Genomic DNA, 25,419 nt, shown 5'->3' on the forward strand with positions numbered 1-25,419 from the left:
CATCAGACTTCACAAAGTGACCTCTAACTGTAGCTCAAAATAGTTGACATTTACTTTCCCATTACCATGTATGATATTAGTAAGCACAACACAACTATTGTTGACTGAAAACAAACCCTTGAACTTTTAGAGAAAATAGAAATTATGATGATGTACTTCGAATAGACTTTACAAACTACATTTGGGGCTAAAATTTTAAAAGATTTTTTTAAAAAGAAAAAAATAAAATTGATACTCAATATTCTAAAACACAGAAAAATTTCAAATTACTGATGGTCTTTACAACATACTACTGATGGAAAAAAATTAAATTTGTGTAAGAAAGAAAGTCTTAAGGGATAATAATTGCTTTAACTACTTATGAGCATGCTATCTATTTTTCTAAAGTATTTTAAATTTTATTTTGGTAGAATTCTTCAAATGAATTGTCTCTAAGTTCTTGTTAAAGCCCATTACAAAAAAATTACTTAGGAAATGACAGCAGTCCTGTTGTTATAAAATTAAGTGGGGCACTGACACACAGGATGCTTTGAAAGCCCAGAAAAATGCACAAAGATAAAAAGCCAGTTATGGTAATTGTTTAATTTTCCTAAAAATTTCAAGAACTAGAAATCTATATTATATAGGCTTGAATTTGACAACATAAACACTGGAACAACAATCAGAGCTAGGGGAAAGTCAAACATTTAAAAAATTACAAATTATACTTTTCAAATGTGTGGAATATGAATATTAGATATTTAACATTTATTATATATAATATAATTAATTATTATATATGCAATACATAATTTAAATAACATTCACATTTACTATGAAAACTATACCATGAGATACCCATGAGTGCAAGGTTCTCTACTGAAGAATGTTAAACTTAAGTTGGTTCTTTAGCTAATTTGCTCTTAAAATTCAAGGAATAAAGTCATATTTGAATTCCTACCTATTGAATATAAACAAAACAAGAAACCAACTTGACTTTTAATGCAGATAAATAAGAAGAATGGAAAGAGAACATCTGGTGAAAATAATGACAAAAACTGTGTGAATTCTGGAAAAAGACTCCTTTAAAGAGAATTTGGCGAAAATATTAAGGTAGAGAAAAAAATTTAATTGAACTAGCCATTGGACAAAGAGAAAGGCTAAAGGCACTGGAGAAATAATACATTTTCCCCTATTGTGGATAATATGTCTTTTGTCAGTTTGGAATCTCACTTTTCCCCACATTTCGTAAGACAGGTAAAACACAGGCAGAGCTAAGAGTCTGCCACAATATCTTTAACTAAAACATCCATAAACTATTTTCATAAACTAAGTTTCACTATAAGCAGTTACAAATTCAAGACATTAGACTACCTGCCAAAGTAAAATGCATTAAAGAGTATTAAACCTATATCTAAACACTGCTTTTTACAAGTTTTTAGAATGTTTTAACTTTCTTAATGAGTGCTATTGACAACAACTGTTGTTCTAACAAAACAATAACCACCTATTTATTGAATCTCATTTCTCCTAAATGTTCCTGCTTCTCTGCTGGAACAAAATGTTATTGTTTAAAAGGTTTTGAGCTGTTCTTCAATTATCTGAATGAATCTACAGCCTAAAGCAAATATTTACCTTGTGCCCACAATTTTTTTTAAAAAGTAGATAAAATGCACTTACCTAAGAGAAGGAGGTATACTTTGCACTGAAAGACCCCAACCATGCTGCTGAGGGGCTCCATGAAAGCATCCTGTCCCATGCATGCAGTGCCCTGTTCCTGGTGGCAACTTGGTTCATGGACCAGCAGCTGCTGGTTTATTTGCCAGGGAAATTAGCGGTGAGGTAACAGACCCTAGCCTGCCTCTTGCTTCTGTGATTTGAATACAGAATGAATGTGTATACAAAGGACACAGGGAGTGGGAACACCTGTTATGTGCTCTGCAAGAATACAGGCTTATGACATTCAGAACAGCTTCTTAGTGATGATCAATAATTGGCAGCATATTTCATGAATTATTCTTAATTATTAATAATCACATGAACGAAAATGTCCTTTTGAGTTTGGGGTTTGGGTTGACTTTAAAGAAAAACAGTATGCTTTTAAAATGAGAGCATATTGTGAAATTTCCTGAAAAACAAAAGCTGGCTTCCTATCATGCAAAACTATGACATAATTTTGAAATTAAATTCTTTCTATGAAAATTTCACCTATCTGCCATATAGTTATAGATCACCATGAAATTACCAAGTAATATGTAAAAGTTATACCAAAGAGAGCAACTGTGTATCTTTAAAAATATATTTTTCTATGAATTATTTCCTGTTACAAATGTATCCTATGGTTTTATTGAATCTGCAGATTCATGCTATTTTTAAAAGCAAACCACAGGTGTGTTTCCCAGTGACACTGAATCATGGACTGTGCGTGATTATAATGAAAAGTCTATGCCAACAGATACTATCTGAGGCCACATTTTCACAGCTGAAGCACAGAGTAAGTGAACCAATGACGCAGAGACGATATTGTCTGGGTTACAGATTTCCAGTCCAGCCTTTTCACCACCATGGCAGCATGGAGTTGGTGCACTTTCACTTAATTTACTAAGTTATAAATTAACATTTCTTTCTTTCTTTTTTTTGGGGGGGGGGTCTTTTTGCCTTTTCTGGGGCCGCTCCCGCGTGGCACATGGAGGTTCCCAGGCTAGGGGTCTAAACGGAGCTGTAGCTGAAGGCCTATACCACAGCCACAGCAACGGAGGATCCTTAACCCACTGAGCAAGGCCAGGGATCGAACCTGCAACCTCGTGGTTCCTAGTCGGATTTGTTAACCACTGAGCCACGACGGGAACTCCTATATTAACATTTCATTTCATCTACAACAGCAAGGTTCTAGTCCAAGTCTTCTATAAAAAATAAAAATATATAACCAAATCTACATTAAATCCAGAAAAATTCCTTATATAAATCATGTTTTAACAGTAAAGGCTCACTGAGTTCAATGATAATAGGGCAAGGAAGACTATTCCTTTAGTGTAATCGAAGGTCAAAAAAAGAATGATGGTTATTTTGGAATTCAAGTTTTGAAACACTTTTTGCACTATGGCTTCAAATGCTTCCACAAGTGCTCCTACAGGCAAAGAAAATAGGTGACTGTTGGAAAACCTGAGGCCTCTTCAGAGGTCACTTTATGACCTCTCCAAGCTTCAGAAAAATGATAAGAGCTTCCCCCCCAGGTAATTATTATACCACAACTTTCTCTGTGCTATCTGTAAATCTTGTATATGCCATTTAGAGATAGCAGCACTTATCTCATTAACCTCAATTGATTTTATTGCATGTTTATTTTTCCTCTGGGCTCCTCAAATACAAAGACTGGTCTTATTCATTTATGGACCTAGTATAGTGATTAACTAGTACCTTTGTTAAGTTGTTCCTCCAGAAAAAAAACCCAAATGCTCCTTGGCCCATGTCTTTTGACTCTCAGTTGATGCTTAATAAATGTACATAAATTTTAATACTGGATTGTAAAAAATTCGATCTGAAAGGTAATACTGAAATTCTACAGATAGCACAGACTCCCCCTCACATTTTAAAAATCAATATTAAACTCTAATTGATTTTATTAAATAAGCTCTTTTCTAGTGTTTTTCAAACCTAATGCTAGCTCATGATGAAATTTTTGGGGTTCTAGGCAAAATGAGAAAAACAAAGATGATGGAGTGAGTTTTTCTTAATGTTAAATTCACTCAGTTTAGAAGACTGATTTTTATTCTGATATTTTTTGTTTCTATTGTTTTATATTAAAATATCCTTTATTTTATGACATAAGTTATAATAGATGTTACATAAATAAAATGCCTAAATGGGAGTTCCCGTTGTGGCGAAGCGGAAATGAATCTGACTAGAAGCCATGAGGTTTTGGGTTCGATCCCCGCCCTCGCTCAGTGGGTTAAGGGTCCGACATTGCTGTGAGTTGTGGTGTAGGTCGCCGACGCTGCTCGGATCCTGCATTGCTGCGTGCCTATGGCATAGGCTGGCAGCTGTAGCCCTGATTCTTTCCCTAGCCTGGGAACCTCTGTATACCGCGTGTGTGGCCCTAAAAAGCAAAAACAAAACAAAACAAAACAAAACACCCAAAAAACCCAAAAAACAAAAGACAAAAAAACAAACAAACAAAAAAAGGACAAAAACCCCAAAATGAATTAGGTGATGTTTTCATGTCTTGGAACACAGTTTAAAAAAAAAAAAAAAAAAAAAGACATTTCCCCCTCTAGTGGCAGGCAGTAGATATAAAATCGTACCTGCTGGATAATTTCAGAATTTAGGATGTTTACATAGGAAGCCACATAAGATAATGTTAAAACATAACTTCAACTGTTCTCAATTTTTACATCATTATTAAAGGTGGTTTAAAGTGTTTTTCTTTTTGTTTTGTTTTTGCTTTTTAGGGCTGAACTTGTAGCATATGGAGATTCCCAGGCTAGGGGTCTAATTGGAGCTGCAGCTGCCAGCCTACGCCACAACCCCGAGCAAGGTCTGCGACCCGTTACCACATCTCAGGGCAACGCTGGATCCTTAGCCCAGTGAGTGAGGCCAGTGATTAACCCCACAACCTAATGGTTGCTAGTCAGATTCGTTTCCACTGCACCACAACGGGAATGCCTAAGGTGTTTTATCATTCTAAGAAATTTCCCACATCGACATCTCATATCTCACCTGTAACCTCCTCAGGGGTTTTGCTTTACCATACTGCTCAAGAGACTGTTTATTGATCTTAATTATATTTGCATTTAAAGTGGAAAAGCTGATTAACTTAACGAATCTATATGCATGGGGATTAAATTTCAAGCAATGAAAGGAGTGGGGGGGGGCTGTGTATGTATGTGTGTATGTGAGAGAGAGATGGGTGGGTGCAAGGCTTCTTTGCCATTTCTCAAATCACGCTGTAGTTTGCTGACAAGTTTAAGAAAGGCTGGTCTTGCTTGATAAAGCAAACAGTCCTCCACTGTTTCATACATCCACATTCATTTCATACATCCACATTCATTATTTACTAGTAATCTATGAAAGTTTTGGAATGGTAGGAAGACTTTGGAAGGAGAGGTGGTGAAATGCCAATGCCGAGGTCAAAGTACAACAGTGAGGACCAACAAGAATGGGGAAAGCATGCCGTCTTATGTTCTAATTAGAAAGCTCTTGGGAAAGATTCGAGTTTCCGGGGAAGAGCCGGCTGCTAGAGACGGCATCATAATCACCTATGCCTGTGCTGGTGTTCATTTTTTTTTTTTTTTTTTTTTTGGTCTTTTTTTGCCATTTCTTGGGCTGCTCCCGAGGCATATGGAGGTTCCCAGGCTAGGGGTCTAATTGGAGCTGTAGCTGCCAGCCTACGCCAGAGCCACAGCAACGCAGGATCCCAGCCTCGTCTGCGACCCACACCACAGCTCACGGCAACGCCGGATCCTTAACCCACTGAGCAAGGGCAGGGACCGAACCCGCAACCTCATGGTTCCTAGTCGGATTCGTTAACCACTGCGCCAGGACGGAACTCCTGGTGTTCACTTCTATGTAGTTACATCTCCAGTGCTGCCTCCCAGAAGCCTTGATCTCCTCATGTGGGTGCTAAATGACCATGCAGCAATGCCCTCTTTCCTGGGCCCCCTCCAGGGCACTGCTTTACCTTCAGCACTGTGTCCTGTTTTCCACTACTGCTTGCTCAGGAAGTGCAGTTATGTCACTCAGGGGAGGCCACATCTTTCTGTTTTGATATTTACAGGATGACTAAAAATGCATCTTCCTAACCAAACCGGGATCTCAGCTTTTATTTAAGCTTCAGAGGCTTCTATTGTTTAGGCCATCAGATATACACCTTTATCCTACTTAACTAGGATAAAGTAGCTAATGCTACTCTCCTGAATCAGATCAATTTACTTAATTCTTAGCCCAGATGTTCCAATCTGCTAAAATGGGGCGGGCACTCCTTTACCAAGGGACTAACATCCAACAAACTTTCCTCAAGACTTGCTGGCACGCTATTTACACCTTCCATTAGTTTGCTAGTTTGCTCTGGCCTACCACTAATGACCTTCAGGCAAGTGTGAAAGTTCTAAATAAGTCTACCTCTCCCCCCCCCCCCGCCGCTGGCTTGCTTTTTAGGACCACAACTGCAGCATATGGAAGGTCCCCAGATAGGGGTCCAACTGGAGCTACAGCTGCGAGTCTACACCACAGGCACAGCAACTTGGGATCGGAGCTGCATCCGCAACCTACACCACAGCTCACAGCAACGCTGATTCCTTAACCCACTAGCAAGGCCAGGGATTGAACCTGCGTCCTTGTGGATGCTACTCAGGTTCCTAACCCACTGAGCCACAACAGGAATTCCCCTAAATAAGTCTTAAACATGCATTTTTGAAAAACAGTAGTGAAATAACATGCTTCATCTTTTAAGAAGTGCTTTTTAGGTCTCTAGATTTTTGTTTTGTTTTTATTTTTTGGTTTAGTTTAGGGAATTAAAGATTTATCATGTCTGGCTCAATTATTTTCCATAGAGTTAGGATATGCTGAATTCGAAAATATATTTTATTTAGACAATAGCACGATTTACTTTACATGTTTCCAATATTTTAGCCTTTGAACTTTTAGAAGACAGGGTTGTCCATTTCTTTTTCATTAATAAGAAATGAACAAATGTGTACAGTTTAAAGTTAGCTTTAATGTTTTCTTGCCTTTTCAGGGTCAAATAGATACAGCAAACACTTGCTTCCCCAATTTGGCTGACAGAAAAACCCCCAAATACACAGAGTTGAAAAAAAAATTTTTTTTGGTCACCTTCAACTTTATGTATTGAGTGTATGAGGGGAAAAAATTCTGGGTTTGGATCTAGGTTCTAACCCTGTGACCTTGAAACATTAGATGGATAGTAAAGAGTAAATTTTAAATGCTAGAGCTGGCGCCCCCATGAATCACTGATGAGGTTGCCAAGGGGGAGGAGTTTAGGAGAGGGATGGAATGGGAGGCTGGGGTTAGTAGACGTAAGCTATTATACAGGATGGATAAACAAGGTCCTACTGATATTCAGCATCCTATGATAAACCATGATGGAAAAGAATACTAAAAAAAGAATGTGTATATATGTATAACTGAATCATTTTGCTGTGCAGCAGAAATTAACACATTGGAAATCAAGTATACGTCAATAAAAATGAATAAATAAAAATTTTAAAAAGAGTCACTGATGATTTTAAAGAACTCTGAAAAAATGATAACAATAATGACAGCATCCTCCTCAGTGAATCTCAACAGTCAAGCTTGAGAATTACTGGACTTGGATCACTCCTAATATACAATTTTCAACTAAACTTAAACTCCTTGAGCACTGTATTGCATTAATCTAAAGTACTTAGGATAGTGTTGACCAGTGCCCAACGATCATCAAATGTTTATGAATTTGGTTTCACTTTTTTTATGCTAAAATGTTTGGCACCTTCTGTTTCTTTGACGCTTGCAGGGACTTCTAAATGCTGAAGATTTTCACACAATAAGAACTGTCTGGCCATTAAAATTAGAGCAGGTAAATAATGAACTAAACTAAGCTTGCGCAAAAGACACTGGAATTTCTTGATAGAGTTAGAAATGGCAGTCAGAAAAGCATATAGGTGAACATATGTTTTCAAATGGAATTGCCAAGCACAACGACAGAATTATGCATAGGGTGGTTCTGTTGGAGCAATGGGGGTGGAATTAAGACTATAATACTTCATAGTTGTAAGGTGCTTTAAAATTTATAAATTGTACTTACCTACATCCTCTCACTTATTCTTACAAAACCTAAGTCAAATAATACAACCTCATTTGTAAAAATAAGATTCTGAGCGATCAAATAGAATTTCAGAGTTGTAAATAACCTCTATTTTAGTGTCCCCAAACTACAGTCACTTGCAAACCACTTTTATTATTTTTGCCATATCTGACCACCACCCATACTACTGTTTATCTAATATTTTTCATTAGTTAGGCACACTTTTAGCATTTCTTTAGTTGTCCTAAGACATATTTTTCAAACCACAGGTCTGTGTCTTATTTTTTTCCTAATAAACATTAATGAAAACAGATGCAAAATTTAAAAAATCATTAGTATCACACTTTAGGACCCACTCTTCAACACCATACATGAAACCCTTACTTAAAACATCTGGATAATCAGTCCTGTTTCTGCTTGCACATCTGCAGTAATCTTAGGCAAGTTGCTTAGTTACTCCATACTTTAGTTTCCTCATTTTGAAAATGGGTAAAATAGTACCATACCCAGAAGAAGGATGTGTGGATAAATGAGATACCATATGTAAAACTATTAGAGTTTTTGTCATGTAAGCTCTCAACAAATGTTAGCTATTACTGTTAGCTCTCAGTAGCTTTTTTTCTGGTATTCTCATAATTAGAAAGTTGGTTTTTAAATTGAACTCCAAACGACTCCCCTATTCCTTTCCTCACTTTAAATAAATTGCTGAAAGTTGAAAAGAGGATGCTCAAGTGACATTTATACTGGTTATTATTGTTATATTTTCCATCTTGCCTTTCCTTAGATGACACAGGTGGCAAACTGATAGGTGGGTGTTAAAGCCTGTGGTTTTGGTGTTCTGCAGTGGATGCCAACACTAGGACTGAGGAAGAACAGTCCTAACTCTGGACAGCGGCCTACTGGACAACGTGGACCACACTTTTCCTCAGGCCGGATCCAGCGCTACCTGGGGAGTGCTAAGTTCTCAGGTCACTTCTTGGAGCGTGCTTTCCCTAGCTTCCCCGTCCCTTCGCGTCAGCCTCTCGTCCTCCGACCCCGCCCCTCTAGACCAGGTAGGGTTTCCTCCATTTCACTCCTAGGGGGAATCGCGTCAGTTTGGTTTATAATACCGTCTTCTCAGTGTTTGTTCCTGTCGCTCAATACTTGGTCACCCAGTAGGTTTTCGCCTCGCCGAGGAAGAGCTACCTCAGGCCAAGTACCTCTTTAAAGACCGGCGACCATCGCCGTCACTCAGAGGAACAAGATTTGTTGGTTTAACCTCGGAGTCAGCTGTTTTGCGTGCCGGGAAATGTAGTACCTGGGCCTTCCTCTCACCTCCATTGCAGGTACCGGCGGGGGCCGGAAGACTGCAGTTCCCAGCATGCTCGAGGAAAGGAAGGAGACCCGGAGTTGGCAGCTCCACGTGACCACTCACTATGGCTTCCTTGTGTCGGGGCCAGCTGTATGGTGGTGCTGAGTGATTTGTTAATTCTCTGCGGCAGGGTATACCCTCGCGGTTCCGACATGCAAAAAATCAAATCTCTAATGACCCGACAGGTAAGTCGAAGGGGCTGAAGCAAAGGCCTCTTTCTCCGTTGGGAGAGGAACCGGGATGTTGTGTCCCTGGGCCGCGGCAGGCAGAGACCTAAGTTATAGGTGGTGGCAGGTGGCAGAGGCATTAGAAAGCCTGGGCACACTCTGGAAAGCTCAGACGAGCGGCCGTATTTGGAGCCCTGATCAGGCGGGTCCCGGTGACCCAGAAACATTTCTTTAGACAAGGTCAATGTGGGAGTCAGAGGCTATTTTTGCCTCTCCCCCCCCCGCCCCCGCTTCTCCCTTTTGCCAACTTTACAGTGACAGCCCTGTCTATCCTGCAGAGTTTCTTTTGTCCAGGCTGCCTGTAGGCTGTGAGCAGGTGGCCTGGGTAGGGAAGTGAGGTCTGTGTAATAGAGATGGCTGAAAAGAGTGAAAAAAGAGGATAATTTGAACATAGAATTGGTAGTTTTATGACTTTGAGCAAGTCCCTAAACCTAGTAGCTTTAATTTCCGGATGTGAAAGTGAGAATGATAATTATTTTTGTTCATCTTGTCTCACAGTTTTGTTAGGGGATTCATCAGTAAGTTAGTATATGCGAAATAATACTTTAAAAAAAATCCATGTCATGTTAAAATAATGATCTTTTATTTTTCGCCAGAATCCTAATTCATGAATAAAACCTTTGGCTCTTTTCTATCTCATTTCATAAAAGTTAGAGACTTCCTAATAATGTGTCAGCTTCTTTCATGTAAGAAGTGGCAGAAATGTACTTTTATGTGCTTTTTGATTATGGTTTGACTTTAGATACCTTTATTTCAACTCTTTTTACTACAATTGGCTATTCTTTATTATATTTATATGAGAGAAGTGTAATTTAGAGTTTTAAGTCAATGTGGTTTTGAGAACTTAGGAAAATGTGGAGGATAATCATTTAGTGAAAGGTTCATTTACGAGGTTTTTTTATTGTTGATTAAAAAAAAAGCCTGCAAGCTCCAAATTAAATTCTTATTTCCTAGTTCAGAATTGAGAGATATCCGAATAGGTTACACATTGTAGATCTCTGGTGAAGAATACAAGAATCCTATATGATTATTTTACTTCTGTCAAATTCTACTGTTAATATCATGAAAAAAAATAAAATTAAGAAGTCTGTGAATAATAAAAGATTTAAGTAAGTAGGTAGTAACATTTAGAAGCCCCTCATATTTGTTGAGTATGGGTTCGTACCTGAAGATGGGTTTGGGTCCTGCTCCATCCTGTAGTAGCTGTGTGACTTTGAGCAAGTTACCTAATTTTTTTCAGTATTTATTTTAAAGAAAATAGGAATGATAACATGTAGCTCATGGAGCTTTTATAGTGGTGATATTTATATGATATGATCAAAGTAAAGAGATTAAAAAAAGGGGTTAACACAGTTCCTGGGCCTTGTCAAGGAAGTCTGTGATCATAGAGATGATCTCAGTGGCTGCATTGATAGTGGGAAAGTGGGAAAAATTGGAAGCCAGCTGTTGCAGTAACTCAAACGATAGTTGATTTCCGGCTGAGTTTGGTATCCCTTTGATTTTTAAAATAATACACGCTTATGTATATTGTATCACCAGTACACCTAAACTACCTTTGGAATGCTGAATTTGGACCTCTGTACATCACCTAAGTTTGGTGTTCTCCTCTTGCTTGTTGAGCAATTCATTGTGGTCAGTATTGCCGTCATTGTGCAGCAACTTTGGTTGGTTTGTTTTTTGACTTTATTTTGTAATAGTGAATGGGAGATAAAAAAATTATACAAAGTTCAGATCCAGTGATAATAAATTTATGTCTCCTAAATGTAGTGAAATTGTTCTGAGAATGGTATTTCTTCACCCTCAATCAAGTTGCTTATTGGATTGAGCAGGTAAAGTCTGTGCTTTGTTGGGATGGAAAAAAAAACCTAAAGAACACTTAAAAAAAAACAAAAAAAACAGGAGTTCCCGTCGTGGCGCAGTGGTTAACGAATCCGACTAGGAACCACGAGGTTGCGGGTTCGGTCCCTGCCCTTGCTCAGTGGGTTAAGGATCCGGCGTTGCCGTGAGCTGTGGTGTACGTTGCAGACGAGGCTCGGATCCCGCGTTGCTGTGGCTCTGGCGTAGGCCGGTGGCTACAGCTCCAATTCGACCCCTAGCCTGGGAACCTCCATATGCCGCGGGAGCGGCCCAAGAAATAGCAACAACAAGAACAACAAAAAAAGACAAAAGACAAAAAAAAAAAAACAAAAAACAAAAAACAACTAAATCTGCAACTATACTGTGAAAAAGGTGAGGTAAAATTAGTATTGTTACACAGCTTGTAAAAGTCATCCTAATTATATTTGTTTATGGCTTGACTTCCACATATTTAATCATAATATACATTTTATGAATCTATGGAGGTGTGAAAGTAGGGTGCTGCCTAGAATTACAGTGGGGATTTTGTTTGTACTGTTTATTATTATGTTAAATGTGGTAATATTACAAGTAAATATACATGATGATTTTCTTTTTTTGTGAAGCTAAAAGTATGCTAATAATATAATGTTGTTAATGTGGAGAGATGTGAAATTAAGGTCTATGAAACTTAGGTTTCCTTTCTTTTTTTTTTTTTTGGCATTTCAATTCTCCAGGGATCTTGGCTTGAAAAGAGTGGAAGGGCAGGCTTTGTTAGCTCTCTTTATTTAGATGAGATCTATTCTGCTTTCTCCAGTATGCTGGCCTTTGTTCTTTCAGTTCTTTCAACAAATGCTTATTGAACAGTATTGAACAGTATGTGCCAGGCACTATTCTAAGTCTGGGGTTCAGCAGTGAACAAAACAGATACTGCTAAGGCAGGCATGGTGATACACGCTTTGGAGGAATAGAGTCCTGGAGTTGTTGGCAATTTGGGCTTATTTATAATTTTAGATAGGGTGGCCACAGAAGGCCTCACTGAGAAGGTGGCATTTGAGTAAAAACCTGAAGGAGGTGAGGGAGTGGGCTATGAGGATGTCTGGGAAGGAACATTCTAGGTGAAGGGAAAAGCAGTTGCAGAGACCTTGAGGCAGGAGTGTGTTTGAGGAGCAGCAAGAGGACAGTGTGGGTGGAGTGAAGTGAGTGAGGAGGGAAGAAGTAGGAGATGAGAAGATGAAGAGAGAGCCGAGAGCAGGAAGCCAGATCACATAGAACTTCATCGTCAGCTCATCTCTCCTTTCCTCCTCACTCAGCAAGACCAGAGAGACCAGTAAGGATGCTATTGCAGTAATCCAGGTGAGATAGGATGTGGGCCTTAACCAGGGTGCTAGTGGTGGAGGTGTTGAGAAGAGGCCAGATTGTGGGTATATTGTAAATGTGGAGTTGACCAGATTTTTTGGCAGATTGGTTTTGGGCTGTGAGAGAAAGAGAAGCTTCAAGGTTGACTCCATATGGCTTGGCCCCAGCAATTGAGGAATGGAATTGCCATTTAATGAAGTGGATAAGGCTGAAGGAGGAACACATTGAAGGAAGGGAGACAGTTATTGTAGACTTATTCATTTGAAAGCCTCTTGGATGTTTGAGTGGAGAAAGAAAGTAGGCAGTTGGCTAAAAGAGCCTGAACTTCTGCAGAGAATTCCGGGAGATGGATACAAATTTAAGCATCATGAGCATAAAGAAAGTGTATGAACTTGCTAAAATCACCAACTGAGTGAGTGTAGAAATAAAACAAGAGTTCATAGTTGGAGCTTTTGAGGACTCAGTGTTCCAAGGTCAGGGGAAGAGGTGGGTCTAGGAAGGCAGATGGAAAAGCAACAGCCAGTGAGGTGAGCAGTTTGCTGCACCCCCAAGAGCACCCATCCTGTAGCAGATGCTCAGTAAATATTTGCTGGATAAAGATAACCACATCAGTGAATCCTGAGAGCCGAGTTAATAATTTTAAAGAGGAGGGAGGGATCAGCTGTGTTAAGAGCTGCAAATGGACTGAGCACTGCTGTGAAGAGGTGGGGAGGGGGAACCCTGATTAGAGTGGGTTCGAAAGAAATAGTGCCAAGTATACTCATTTGCTGAAAAGAAAAGGAATCACAAATCATTTCACATGCTCCTTTTGATCATTGGGACATAAATGACTGGTCTTATGAATGGGAATTGAGGGTTCTTGTAGATATAACTGAAGTAGTCTGAAGTGTAATCTGATTTAGGTGAAGGCAAATATTATTATGATGAATTTTATATAAATTTAAACTGAGGAAATTATCAAAACAAAAGCCAAATACAGGAGTTCTCTTCGTGGCTCAGCGGTTAAAGAACCCGACTAGGATCCATGAGGATGCTATTTCTTCCCTGACCTCACTCAGCGGGTTAAGGTTGCTGTGACCTGTGGTGTAGGTCATAGACGTGTGACCCTAAAAACCAAAAAAAAGGCGGAGTATTGTAGTTATAACCCTGACTTCCTGCTCTAAGGAGGTGAAGATAAAATAAAAATGATGACTTCATATTTCTTAGTATCAGTTTATAAAATTGCTAATCAAAGGGCTCAAGATCTATAATCCTAAAATACAGGGGAGTATCACATATTGTGCTTTGAGACATTTACGTAATTCTTTATTTCTGTTTTGTTAAGATAAAAGAAAAGCATTTCTCTATGATATTCAAAGTAACAGTCAACACTTAAAGAATGCTTACCATGTACCAGATACTGTTTTTGGCCTCTCATATATGTTATCTCCTTTATTCCTTATAGTAGCCTCTGAGTTATTGTCACCGTCATTAGACTATGATGACAGGCAGGTTTAAGTAAGTTTTCTTAACGTATACATAGGGTTTCCAGTTTTTTTTTACTTTCAGTTTGGACATTTGGTGGGAGGCTACCAAGTATTAGTGGCAAATTATGTGGTAACTAATTTGGAGGTAAGGCCTTTTTCTAGATATTATATGTATCACTTGTTTACTTGTTTTAGGCATTTGTTTCTTTACTGAGTAATTCTGGGGAAAGAGAAAATTATACCTTCTATATTCCTCTAAGAATTTCTGTTAGATTTGTTAAACTGACCTGTACTTTTCAAAATATTTGTTTAAAAGACATGGCAATTATATTTAAAAAAGATACTTTAGGGATGGTTGTGATTTTCAATCGTATTATGAAGTTTTACTCTCATGTATGTATATATGTTTGAATGTATATAAATGTGTATATATTGTATAGGGAAGTTTAATTCTGTCACTCAACCTTACCTTCTTACCACTTTTGGTGCTATGCCCTCATGATGACTAGTGACAAACACAAAAGAGTAGTTACATGCTTTTATTTTCTCACCTACTGTAAGACTTTAGACCTCAGTATGCTTTTCTTATTCCTGGAGATGTCATTTTAAAGTCTGCTGAACAAAATAAATTAAAAAAAAAAGAAAAAAAAACCCAACAAAAACAGTCAATTGCATGTTCCCAGGGGAACAAGATTCTAATTAGTTGGAGATTGGAGCCTGACTCAGGCTCCGAATAATTTACTTATTTGTTTGGTTTGTTTACTCTGTTCCTGGAACTTTGCTAGCCCCTGGGCTAAAGAGGCAAATAGGACTTGGTCTTTCCCTTCTCTTGGGTCTGAGAGGTACATATTTAATATTTAAAACTTCACTATTCCAGCAGAGGTATTACGTTGGGAATTGTCTAGTGGGATTTCTGAAATGTTAGAGATTATAGTAATCACCAGGGTTCCTTGTTAAAATGCAATTCCTGGTCCCAATCCATAAATGCCTATTTATTAGGTCTGCGGTGGGACCTAGGAATTTTTATGTTTAAAAACTTCCCTGGGTGATGCTGATAGAGATGATCCATGGGCAATACTGAGAAATAGTGTATCCTTTGAAACATAGGATTTAGGAGAACTTCATAGAAGAGTTCTGAGAGTAGGGTATTGGTTTGGTTTCTTTAGTGGATTGTGTGGGGTGTTGGAGAGAGAGGGAGAGAGAAGGTTTGAGGGGGTATATTCTGGGAGTCATGGAAGATTGGGGATGAGGCAGAGCACTTGGTCATAAAAAACGTAAAAAAATACTAGTGGTATTTTATAATAGGGAAAATAAAATTCATGCCTCTCTAATTTAAAAATGATCAAGTTCTACCCTAAGTTTCAAATAATCAACCTACATGTACCATATATTTTGGTTACTAAGGACACCAAAGGGCCAATACAGGGTATCTAAAGGACAAAATCTTGACAATAGCGTCAGTCTCTCCTCAATGTACAGCTAATTTTACTTACAGACTAAATAATAATATTACAGGGACTTTAGGTGTCTGCTTTGAATAACTTATTTTTTACAAAATATAAAAAGATCACATTTTTAAAGAGAGGCTTTTAAAGAAAATTTAAATTGCTAACTTCTTTCTGTCTTGGTAACTTTGCCTGGTACAAATGAGACTTTCAGCATCCCTCACTCAATGTGAATGTAGAAAGTACCAGGTACCAAAGAGCTAAAGAAAAGGTAGAGTGAAAAGCAATGAGACGTGAGATTGAAGTCTCAGTTATATAGTATAAATTGGGTGCATTGGTGAAAAATAATAAGTAAAATCTAGGGATCACTTATATATTAAGGGATTATCATTATTTAAAAATCTTTTGTTAGCTCAATCAGTTGGTGTATTATATCTGTGGATAACAATGCTTGGACCTTTTTACCACGTCAGTTTGGCTGTGATTATAGAATACTTTTTGTCACTCAAGTTTCTTTTCTTTTGGTTGTTTTTAAGTCATGGTTAAGTTAGACTTTAACCATTAGGTATGAAGGTGTTATATAATAATTTTATTTTAAATTTCTGAAAGTGCATCTTTACTTGATTTAATAACAGTACCATATGTGTTGTGACAATTGTTTTTAGAACATATGTTCTATATATTTTTAAAGCAAGAAAATTTCTATTTTTAATATGGTGATTTCTGTTTCAATAAGTATGTTCTCTCATGTTACAGTTCTGCAGCACAATTAAAATTCTTATCTTATTGTTTTTTAAGGGTCTGAAAAGTCCTCCCGAGAGCCTCAGTGATCTTGGTGCCATTGAGAGTCTCCGGGTCCCCGGAAAGGTATCGATCTATGTGAATGAATGTGACTTTTCACTTCCTTAAGAAAATATTATTGCCTTTGGATACTAATTGATTCACAGAAGCTTTTCCTTCCCACAGGCAGATGGTTGTTATGATGATCTAGGTAAAGTTTTATAATGCAGTAGGCTTGGGGCTTGTTTTCGCTTTCATTACTCATTGGGATGCGGTATGATTCATTATAGTAAAGCAGAAAATGCGAAATTGATAAATTTGGAGTTTATTATTGTATCAAGTTCCTCGCCTGAAAGCAGTTTTATATATATAAATGAAACTTATTGATTCATCTGCTGTAATTCAGATAAATAGAATGAGATGATTTACTTTTTATGCTGTAACACTGAGCCAAAAATCATAGTAAATTATGTTTTTGTTATGGAGCAGAGATTTTTGAATAAGTAGCTACAGCATGGCTTATGCTAAATTGTAGCTATCTTGGATTTTAATCCCCTGATATTCATGTGAACTTCGCAGTCTACAAATTTAATAGGTGTTATTTGAAAGCTAGCTGACTTCCCCTCAGGAGAAATATTAGCCATTGTTAAATAAATAAATCCCTGCTGTGTCTCACTCTGGGGCCTTGCCACTTGGAGCTGCCTCCCTGTATAGCAGCTCTGTTGCAGATCAAAGCCTGTTTTGAATGTCTGCCCTTGTGATTTTTCAACTTGAGGATCATATTTGAAACTACTGTTTGTTTTCCGTGTCTGGCAGCTTAATACATAGGGCTTGTTTCTCTTGATCAGCAACCATGCGGCCTCTCCTCACATCTCACTGTTATTGCTTCAGAGGATGGTTTCTCACCTCTTGGAGATGTCTTACCCCCTAAAGTGAATTTTGTATTTACTTCTTAGGTTTTATTTTAGGTCAGATCCAAATATAGTAAAATTCTGGCCACCCTTTTGTATGAAATGGCTCAGACAAAAGCCTTAAAAGAGGCATTTTCAGGAGTTTTATGTAATGTCATAAGAGACTACTGGATGTGATAAAATTGGGAACTAAGAGATAACTGTAAATCCTAATTGACATATAGTTCTCTATTTCTTTGACTGAAGAAAAGATTATCAGGCATAAAAATTACCATGCTTTGAAATAGATTGCATTATTATATGTTTCAGCACCAGAGTAAAATTGATAAACGAGCCTCTTTAAAAATCCATGCATGTGGATTGCCTGCTGTGGCACAGTGGGTTAAGAACCTGACTGCAGTGGCTCAGGTTGCTGCAGAAGGATGGGCTCTATTCTCGGTCGGGAGCAGTGGATTAAAGGATTTGGTGTTGCCACAGTTGTGGCATAGGTGGGCAGCTGTGGCTTGGGAACCTCTGAGTGCTGCGAGTGTGGCCATTGGAAAAAAAAATATATATATTTTTTGGAAGTTTTTATTGTCTTTAAACCGTGAGTCGGTGGTGGTTTTCAGGTAATGGTAGGTAGTAAATTTATAATCTTATTATATAGTCCTGCTGACTGCCCACTCTCTCCCCATCATTGATCAGTATTGTATAACTTTTGAGATGATGGGCTCTGTGTGGAGAGGCCAGTTTTGAATTAAACATCTGTTTTTCCCACCCACCAGCCCTTGATAACGACCCTTCTGGTCTGTTTTTATGAGTTTGGCATTTTTAGATTCCACATGTTAGTGATATCACTCAGTATTTTTTTTTTTTCTGACTGGGCTTACTTCATTTACTATAACATCTTCAAGGTCCATGTCTTCGCTGCTGTGAATATTGCTGCAGTGAACAGCAACGACAACGGTCTTTTCCAAAAGACAAAACTCCTCTGTTGTCAGGGAGCCTACTTAGGTTCAAGTAGAGGGAAGACAGTAAACATGGTGATTGCAAATTATGGCCGATACTATGAAGGAAATAGAGTGATGAAACTACTCTGTGAAGCTGTGAGTTATTTTACATGAAGTAGTCAGTGTAGATTCTTCCCTCCTTTTTTCTTTTACAAAAATGGTATTGTACTCATAAATTGTTCTGAAAATTTTATTTTAAACAAAATATGTTGCACAGAAAATTCTCAGAGTATATTACTAGGTTTAAAAAGAAAGCCACCCCATTAGTTTGGCTTAGGTAGATAGTTTTTGAACTTAATGATAATTTATACCTGTTAAATGGCTATTATCAAAAAGACAAGAAGGAACAAGTATCAATGAGAATACACAAAAAAGAAAACCCTGTCATACTCTTGGTGGCAATGTAAATTAATAAAGCCACTAAGGAAAACAGTATGGAGTAAAATCCTCAAAAAATTAAAAATAGAACTACCATAAGATTAAGCAATTCTACTTCTTGGGATTTATCTGAAGAAAATGTAAATACTGACTTGGAAAGATACACACATCCTTATGTTCAATGTGGCATTATTTACAATAGCCAAGACATGGAAACAACCTAAGTGTTCATCGAAGGATGAATAGATAAAGAAAATATGAGATACATATAAACATGTACACACACAGGAATATTATTCAGCTATGAAAAAGGAAATTCTGCCATTTGTGACAACATGGATAGACTTTAATGGCATTATGCTAGGTGAAGTAAGACAGGGAAAGGCAAATACCGTAAGACCTTTTAATATGTAGAATCTGAAAAAAAAAAAAAAGCTCATATATACAGAGAACAGATTGGTGGTTGCCAAAGTGTGAAATGGGTGAAAAGAGTCAAAAAGTACAAACTTCCAGTTATAAATGTCATGGTGACTATAGTTAATAATACTACATTGCATATTCAAAAGTTGCTAAGAGAGTAGATCTCAAGAGTTCTAACCATAAGAAAAAAATTCTTCAACCTTTTATGGTGACATGTTAGTTAGACTTGGAGTGATCATTTTGCAAATATATATACAAATATCAAATTGTTATGTTGTACACCTGAAACTAAATAATATTGTTATACCTCAATAGAAAAATACACAGTATCTTAGCTTGGATTCCCTTGGTATTCTAGTGCAATAAGTAAAAAAACAAAAAAATTAGTTTGTACTATTTAAGTAGTTAGTGTAAATACTTGCATAGAGAAACACAAACATTAATTCATTAATAGCTCTCTCTCACTCAAGTATAGGTAGAACACTCAAAAAAAGCCATCTTTCATCTTCAGGAATGGACCCCCCCCCTTTTTTTCCTTTTCTTGTTATCATCTCTAAGTTGTAACAAGGAATTGAGATTTCATTGGGGTTTTCAAGAAAGGAAGTTTAGTTTGGGTGCCTTACATTAGAAGTTTCTTGTGTAAAGGGTAAATTGGAGAGAAATATTAGGATGAATCATGTGAAATGGCTGTTTAGATTAAAAATGGTCTATATTGGCAAATTTTATATGGTTCAACTCATTAGAAAAAGGAGGATAGTTAAGGAGAACTGAAGATGGGCATTAGGTGTGCTTGATAATCCAGAAGATACTACTGTTAACTTGTTTTGAGAATTAAAGTCTGAGTGAGAAGAAACCTTAGAAATCATCTAATACAATTTCTTCATTTTATAGACAAGATGACCCTGTATCCCATTTTAAGAGATGTGAGTCAAGTAATAATCCATAAACCGCACATTTGGAATTTTGGTGGAGAAAATATATAGAAAGTTAAAAAAAAACCTTTTTTTTTTTTTCAGAATTTTCTGTAAGAAAAGAAACTTTGAGTAGATTTAAAAAAAAAAAAAGTCTTAGCTTAAATAGTTCAGAGCCAAGGTTTGCGGTGCTCAAACTTTGTCACATATTAGAATTACCAACACTCAGGCCATACCCCATTGCAATTAAATCTTGGTTTGTGGTTGGAGCCAGGTGTCTCTAGTGTTTAAAAGATCCCCAGCTGATTCCAGTGTGGAGCCAAGCTTGAAAACCATTGCAAACCAAGCTGAAGAAGCGATAAGAAGTACAGAGAAAAGGGAAATACAGGAACCATTCTAGATAAAATTTTGGAAGTTTTACTAACAGTTTTTGTGGGGAAAAGTAGAATGACGAGTTAGTGATGATCTGTAATTTCATTCCTGGGAAATGGATTCGTTTTTCTTTTTCAAATTAATGAGATTTTTATGCAGAGGTAAGAATATAAGAAATTAATCTATGTTGTATTTACTGACTAAATTTGTTATCCATTTAAGGAAATTTATACTGCTTGAATTATGTGAGAGATTTTTACATAACTTAAATGGTTACAAGAATTATAAAGTATTAAGACCGAAATATATTATAATAATTGTGATAGCCACACAGTTAATAGTTATAGAACAATTTAGAACTGTGTTTGAGAGGATTTGTTGAATCTCGATTAAAAAATAAAAAAAGCAGAACCTTGCAAATCTACTTCTAGACCTTAAGTAACATTCCATAGTGCTTCTGTATGGTTAATATCATAAACCCATAAAGGAATACTAATAGGAATATTATTTATGGATTTCTTCTGAAACGCTGCCTCCTGATATTCTTTAAAGATAAGGATTTTTTTTTGTTGTTGTTGTTTTGTTTTATTTTTTAAGGCCTTGATTTTGCCAACTCACAAATACAAATAGGACTCAGATATGTTTACTCTTAGATGATTGGCTTAGCTATGCTTTTAATTTTTTTCATTAAAGAAAAAATACAGGGATAGGAGACAAAATTCTAGGTTTACTGTATCTGTTGTGGTCAAAACCTGAAAATATATTTGTCTAAATAAAAGGAAGTATTTTTGTTTGTATACTTAATGTGTGCCACAAATATTTACTGAGTACCTACCTACTCTGTAGCATTTCTGTTATGTAACATTCAGGGGGTTTGGGCAGAATACTTCCTAGAATTTAGAATATTTTTGTGAGGTAAGATAAACAGATTTAACTTCCTAGCATCCACGAGAAGAATCCTAAAACCACACTAACTACAGAGCTTTATTTTCAGAACTTTACTAAGTAAGGCATGAGGAAAGTGCTAGAATAGGAGTCAAGAGAGTTAGGTTCAAGTATTGACTTAAACATTCAGCTTATTAAAGGCAAGTCATTTTAATACCTTTGCTCCTTAGTTTCCTCATCAGTGAAAATACGTGATTAAACCAGATGATGTTTAAGAGCCCTTTTAGCTTTGATGTTTTATGCTATCTACATTGTTATATCTGTAGGAGAGATATGACAAAAAACATACAGTCAAAATGTACTGAGCAATTTTTAGAAGATGAGAGTATTGCTCTCTGATTTAGACAGGATTATTATTGAAGTTTGTGACTGGAGACTTTAGCTTTAATGATTGGGATGAAAACTTTCAGTTTAGTATTAGGTATAATTTAAAATTGCTGGTGACTCTAACCGTGAATCTGCTCTTTGGCAATCATGGCTAACAATATTTAACTGTGTTCTTTTTAACTATTAATGAAATTATGCTTCTCTTGGCTTCAGATGCTTTGAAATTCTTAACCCTTCTTTCACAGTAAATCATAAAAAAAAATTATGCAGTGCATTTGGCAGTCATTAATTGAGCCAGGCAGTTACCAAGCTTTGAAAATGCAAAGAGGTTTAAGACTCTGTTCCTATCTTAACTTGAGTAGGAGAGATAAGCAAACATAGATACTTGCAGAGGAGTAGAGTAGAGGCCTGTACTAAGCTTTCACAGTGGGAACACAGCTGGGAGAGGGTTGGGGTATGTATAAGTGAGTGCTGAGTCTCCTAGAGTTGGTGATTTACTTGTTTTCAGAGGATAACTAGTATACAGTGGAGTTTCGAGTGGAAATCCTGGACCAGAATAATGATTAAGATAAGAATATGAGTTGAGAAAAAGGACATTGATTAAAGTTGAGAGACATTTTAAAATTAGGATTTAGGACTGAGGATTTTATTGGATGTGGAATGTGAAGGAATTGGAAAGACTGAGGTCATTAGACAAGGTGATCGAAGGTGCTGTGAGGTCTTTTCTCAGAATTGATAATTTTTCTTGTTTTAAAGAGAGGGTCTGATGAGGTGTTTTAAGACTAAAAAACAGGAGTTTCTGATGTGGCTCAGTGGTGACAAACCCAACTAGTATCCATGAGGATGCAGGTTCTCTCCCTCGCCTCATTCCGTGGGTTAAGGATCCGGCATTGCCATGAGCTGCAGTGTTGGTCACAGATGAGGCTCAGATCCCTCATTGCCCTGGCTGTGGTGTAGACTGGCAGCTGTAGCTCTGCTTGGACCCCTAACCTGGGAACTGCCATATGCCCACAGGTGTGGCCCTAAAAAGAAAAGAAAAAAGAAAAAAAAAAAAAGACTGAAAAACAAACCAAAACTTCCTAAATTAAGACATACACTGGACTTTTCTCTCTGTAATTCAATTTATGTGTTTTTTCTTCAGCTTTAGCTAGGCAGGCCTGTGGTCAACAGCTTGATGTTTTTCACTGAAACTGAGAAATTTTTAAAGATGGTTTAAAATACATATATATTTGATATCTCCAAAGCTATTATCTTTCATGTTTTCTTTTTCATAGAGATAAATTTAGGAAAATACTTATTAAAATAGCACAACTACTGAATAAGAGAAGTAAATAAAATATTTGGTAGAGCATAAGATGAAAGTTTTGCTTTCTAGTTTTGTGGTTTTTTTTTAATACATGTTAATAATTCAGTACATTTTTGTGAATAAAATAATTTTTCTTCAAGATCTATTTTCCTGAAAAAAAATGTGTGTTTTAGGAATGCTGTTATTTTGAAGAAGGGATTAAAATACATTATTTTTTATCACTTAAGTATGTTACAAAGTTGGATTAAAATAATGCCACTGTAATAACTTAAAAAAAAACTTCTTTACATCATTTTGCTGAAACCTCCTTTCATATTGTAACCTCAGTAATACTCCACTAGATGGCACTGAAAGCCTGAAGAAAGACATGGTTGGCTTGAAAAGCTATGTTTTATTTAAAACACACACACAAACTGATCAACTGGCTGCTTTGATGGATTATTATTGTTGTTCTAGTGGGATTTTAAGAAAATGTGCCATTTCCCCATGTAATCAGACATCTGGCAATTCATTATAAACTTACATGGTATATGTATAGTTTTAGGGTATCTATGATTGCGTGTTCTTTTTCATTTAGAAACAAAACATTTTTGTTCAGTGATTTATGATCTCTATAATACTGATTGCGTATTGAAAACTTCATGTTTTTGTTCTTTTAAGCTCTGTATAGTTTTTGATAGCTAAACACTTTTTGCTCTCAATTAGAGCTCTAATGTGATGTTGACTATGGTAAGACTGATTTTCATTTTTAGAATTTCTTACAATAGCTTTCTTTGTTGACTGATGAAAAAAATGCAAACAGAAAAATAAATCTTTTGTCTTGGCAAACCCAATTTCGTGCCTTACAAGAGCAAACTTGTTTCCTTTAATCTCTCCCTCCCAACACGGTGCATTCCATGTTTATTCCATTTTGTAATGTAAACTGGGGTCTAATAAGCTAAGAACAGAAATGGAAGTTGATTTGCATTTCTTTTTTTAAAATTCTATTATACATTTTCCGTGGGGTTTTGAAACCTAACCTGTGACATGAAGATTTTTGCATTCATCTTTTTGTTTGAATAAAAACCTACTACTGAAGATTATAAGTTTCCGGGTTGTTCTGTGGGCTTAAAAATTAAATTACTTTTCAGAATTACAGAGATACTGTATTGAATAATGATAAGGAGAACTATTATACTGTCATAATTAACTTTTTACACTTATAAAAGTGAATAGGATTGAAAGTCTTGAGCTTGGGTTGACATTTTTAATTAGTATGGTATTATGGATAATTCGAAAGTCATTAAATATGAAATTTGTAGTTTTTCTTTTCCATCCTGAGTATGAACACATTCCCTTAAGAGATGAACTCTTAAGTGGGAAATCGCTTTGTAAAGTTTAGCCTGGTTTCTTTAGAAATCATAAATATATTGGAAATGTTTTATAACACCTTACACTTGAGGGCTTCAATTGTTTTATAGACTTGAATCCTCAGTTCTCATATAACCTTTTGTTGTTAAGTTGAGAGGAAAAAAATGGCCCAGATAAAATCAAAGATGTTGACTTAAATTTCTCTTATGATTGTTTTTCTTTATTTTTATCAAGTTACATTTATGAAATAACCATTTCTATCTGTATGTTCCTGTAGCTTTATCTCAAAGATGATCAAATAGAAAGATAGGCTAGGTAGTATGTATTATAGGCAACCTTACAGTGTATTGTAACGGCTGGAAAATAATGAGTAACTTCTTTGTTAGCTACCACTTTCCTTAAATAATCCTTCTTGGTTTATTATGTTAAGAAAATATTGAATGTTTATGCTTTACTTTTTGGATATAGCATCTGGCACAATGATATGTGTTAGGATATTTTATTTTTGGTAAAGGAAAAATAGGGTTCTAGTATATATAAAACTATATTGGATTTTAAAAACCTCACAGTTGTTACATTTTATTGCTTCTTGGTGTACATGCAGTCACTCCCCCATGACATTTTTCTGCCCTGCGGGAAGCCATGCTCTACTGCTTAACCTGTTGTGTGCTTTCCCACTCCAGTGTTTTTGCTTTTGCTTTGCTTTATATTTGTAACCCAATTCTCCCAATTTCTAATACTTGAAATTTTATGTTTTCTCGTATTTTCTAAATGCCACCTCTTCTGTCAGATGTGAACTCAGAATCCTTTGATGCTCTTCATTTTGTTTGTATTTCCTTTATGCTCTGCCTTGCGTCGTCATTGTTTATTCATCTGACCCCCTCCTATTACTTCAGCAAGTATTTGAGGAAAGAGCTGTGTTTTACTTATGTTTGTTTCTGTATGCCCTCATACAAATAGTTTTTATATAGTGGGAATTTAAAAGAAACTGTTAAATTGAAATACATGACTTGACTGGGAAAGATAAGGTAATAGAGCTTTGCTAGTAGGCAGGTTACTTCCTAATGATAGTATGGGAGGGAGCTCTGATATGTTCTTTGTAAACATTTGTGCTTTTGTTTTTATCCCCTTTACAATTAAATTCATTACTGTAATCGTAGTTTTCCTCCAGCTTTAATTCTTGGTTGACATTTGTGTACTTTATTTTTGATGTAGTTGATTACCGACCATTAGCAGGCAAGTTGTGGCACATTTGATAGTCTGTAGTTG

General features: G+C 36.5%; 2 protein-coding genes across 30 annotated transcripts in view; one reads left to right on the forward strand and one right to left on the reverse strand.

Annotated features, from left to right (window-relative positions):
- The window catches only part of HEPACAM2 (HEPACAM family member 2), a 54,598-nt gene extending 45,466 nt beyond the window's left edge, over positions 1-9,132 (reverse strand). For 7 of the 19 annotated variants that reach the window (XM_021102389.2, XM_021102396.2, XM_084977016.1 and 4 more), the window contains exon 1: positions 1,660-1,769. In XM_021102389.2, coding sequence (XP_020958048.1) covers positions 1,660-1,738 — 79 coding nt within the window. In that variant the 5' untranslated portion in view covers positions 1,739-1,769. Of the gene's footprint in view, positions 1-1,659; positions 1,770-8,886 lie in introns of those variants that run through there. The other 12 variants (XR_002347043.2, XM_084977022.1, XM_084977017.1 and 9 more) reach the window with 3 other exon arrangements.
- A 47-nt stretch (positions 9,133-9,179) lies between these two features.
- VPS50 (VPS50 subunit of EARP/GARPII complex) overlaps positions 9,180-25,419 on the forward strand; it is a 140,135-nt gene continuing 123,895 nt past the window's right edge. For 4 of the 11 annotated variants that reach the window (XR_002347039.2, XM_021102384.2, XM_021102385.2 and 1 more), the window contains exons 1-2: positions 9,180-9,313; positions 16,260-16,328. Coding sequence is in view for 5 of the 11 variants with exons in the window: in XM_021102384.2 (XP_020958043.1) it covers positions 9,221-9,313; positions 16,260-16,328 (162 nt within the window). In the remaining 6 variants the exon portion in view is untranslated. Of the gene's footprint in view, positions 9,314-12,116; positions 12,548-16,259; positions 16,329-20,165; positions 20,384-25,419 lie in introns of those variants that run through there. The other 7 variants (XR_014815787.1, XM_021102386.2, XM_084977009.1 and 4 more) reach the window with 5 other exon arrangements.

This window comes from Sus scrofa, chromosome 9 (genome assembly GCF_054392235.1).
Source record: "Sus scrofa isolate SSC_HxYL_T2T_F1_AM1 chromosome 9, Sscrofa_HxYL_maternal_Yorkshire_Landrace_v2.0, whole genome shotgun sequence".
In the NCBI taxonomy this organism is placed as follows: Eukaryota; Metazoa; Chordata; class Mammalia; order Artiodactyla; family Suidae; genus Sus; species Sus scrofa.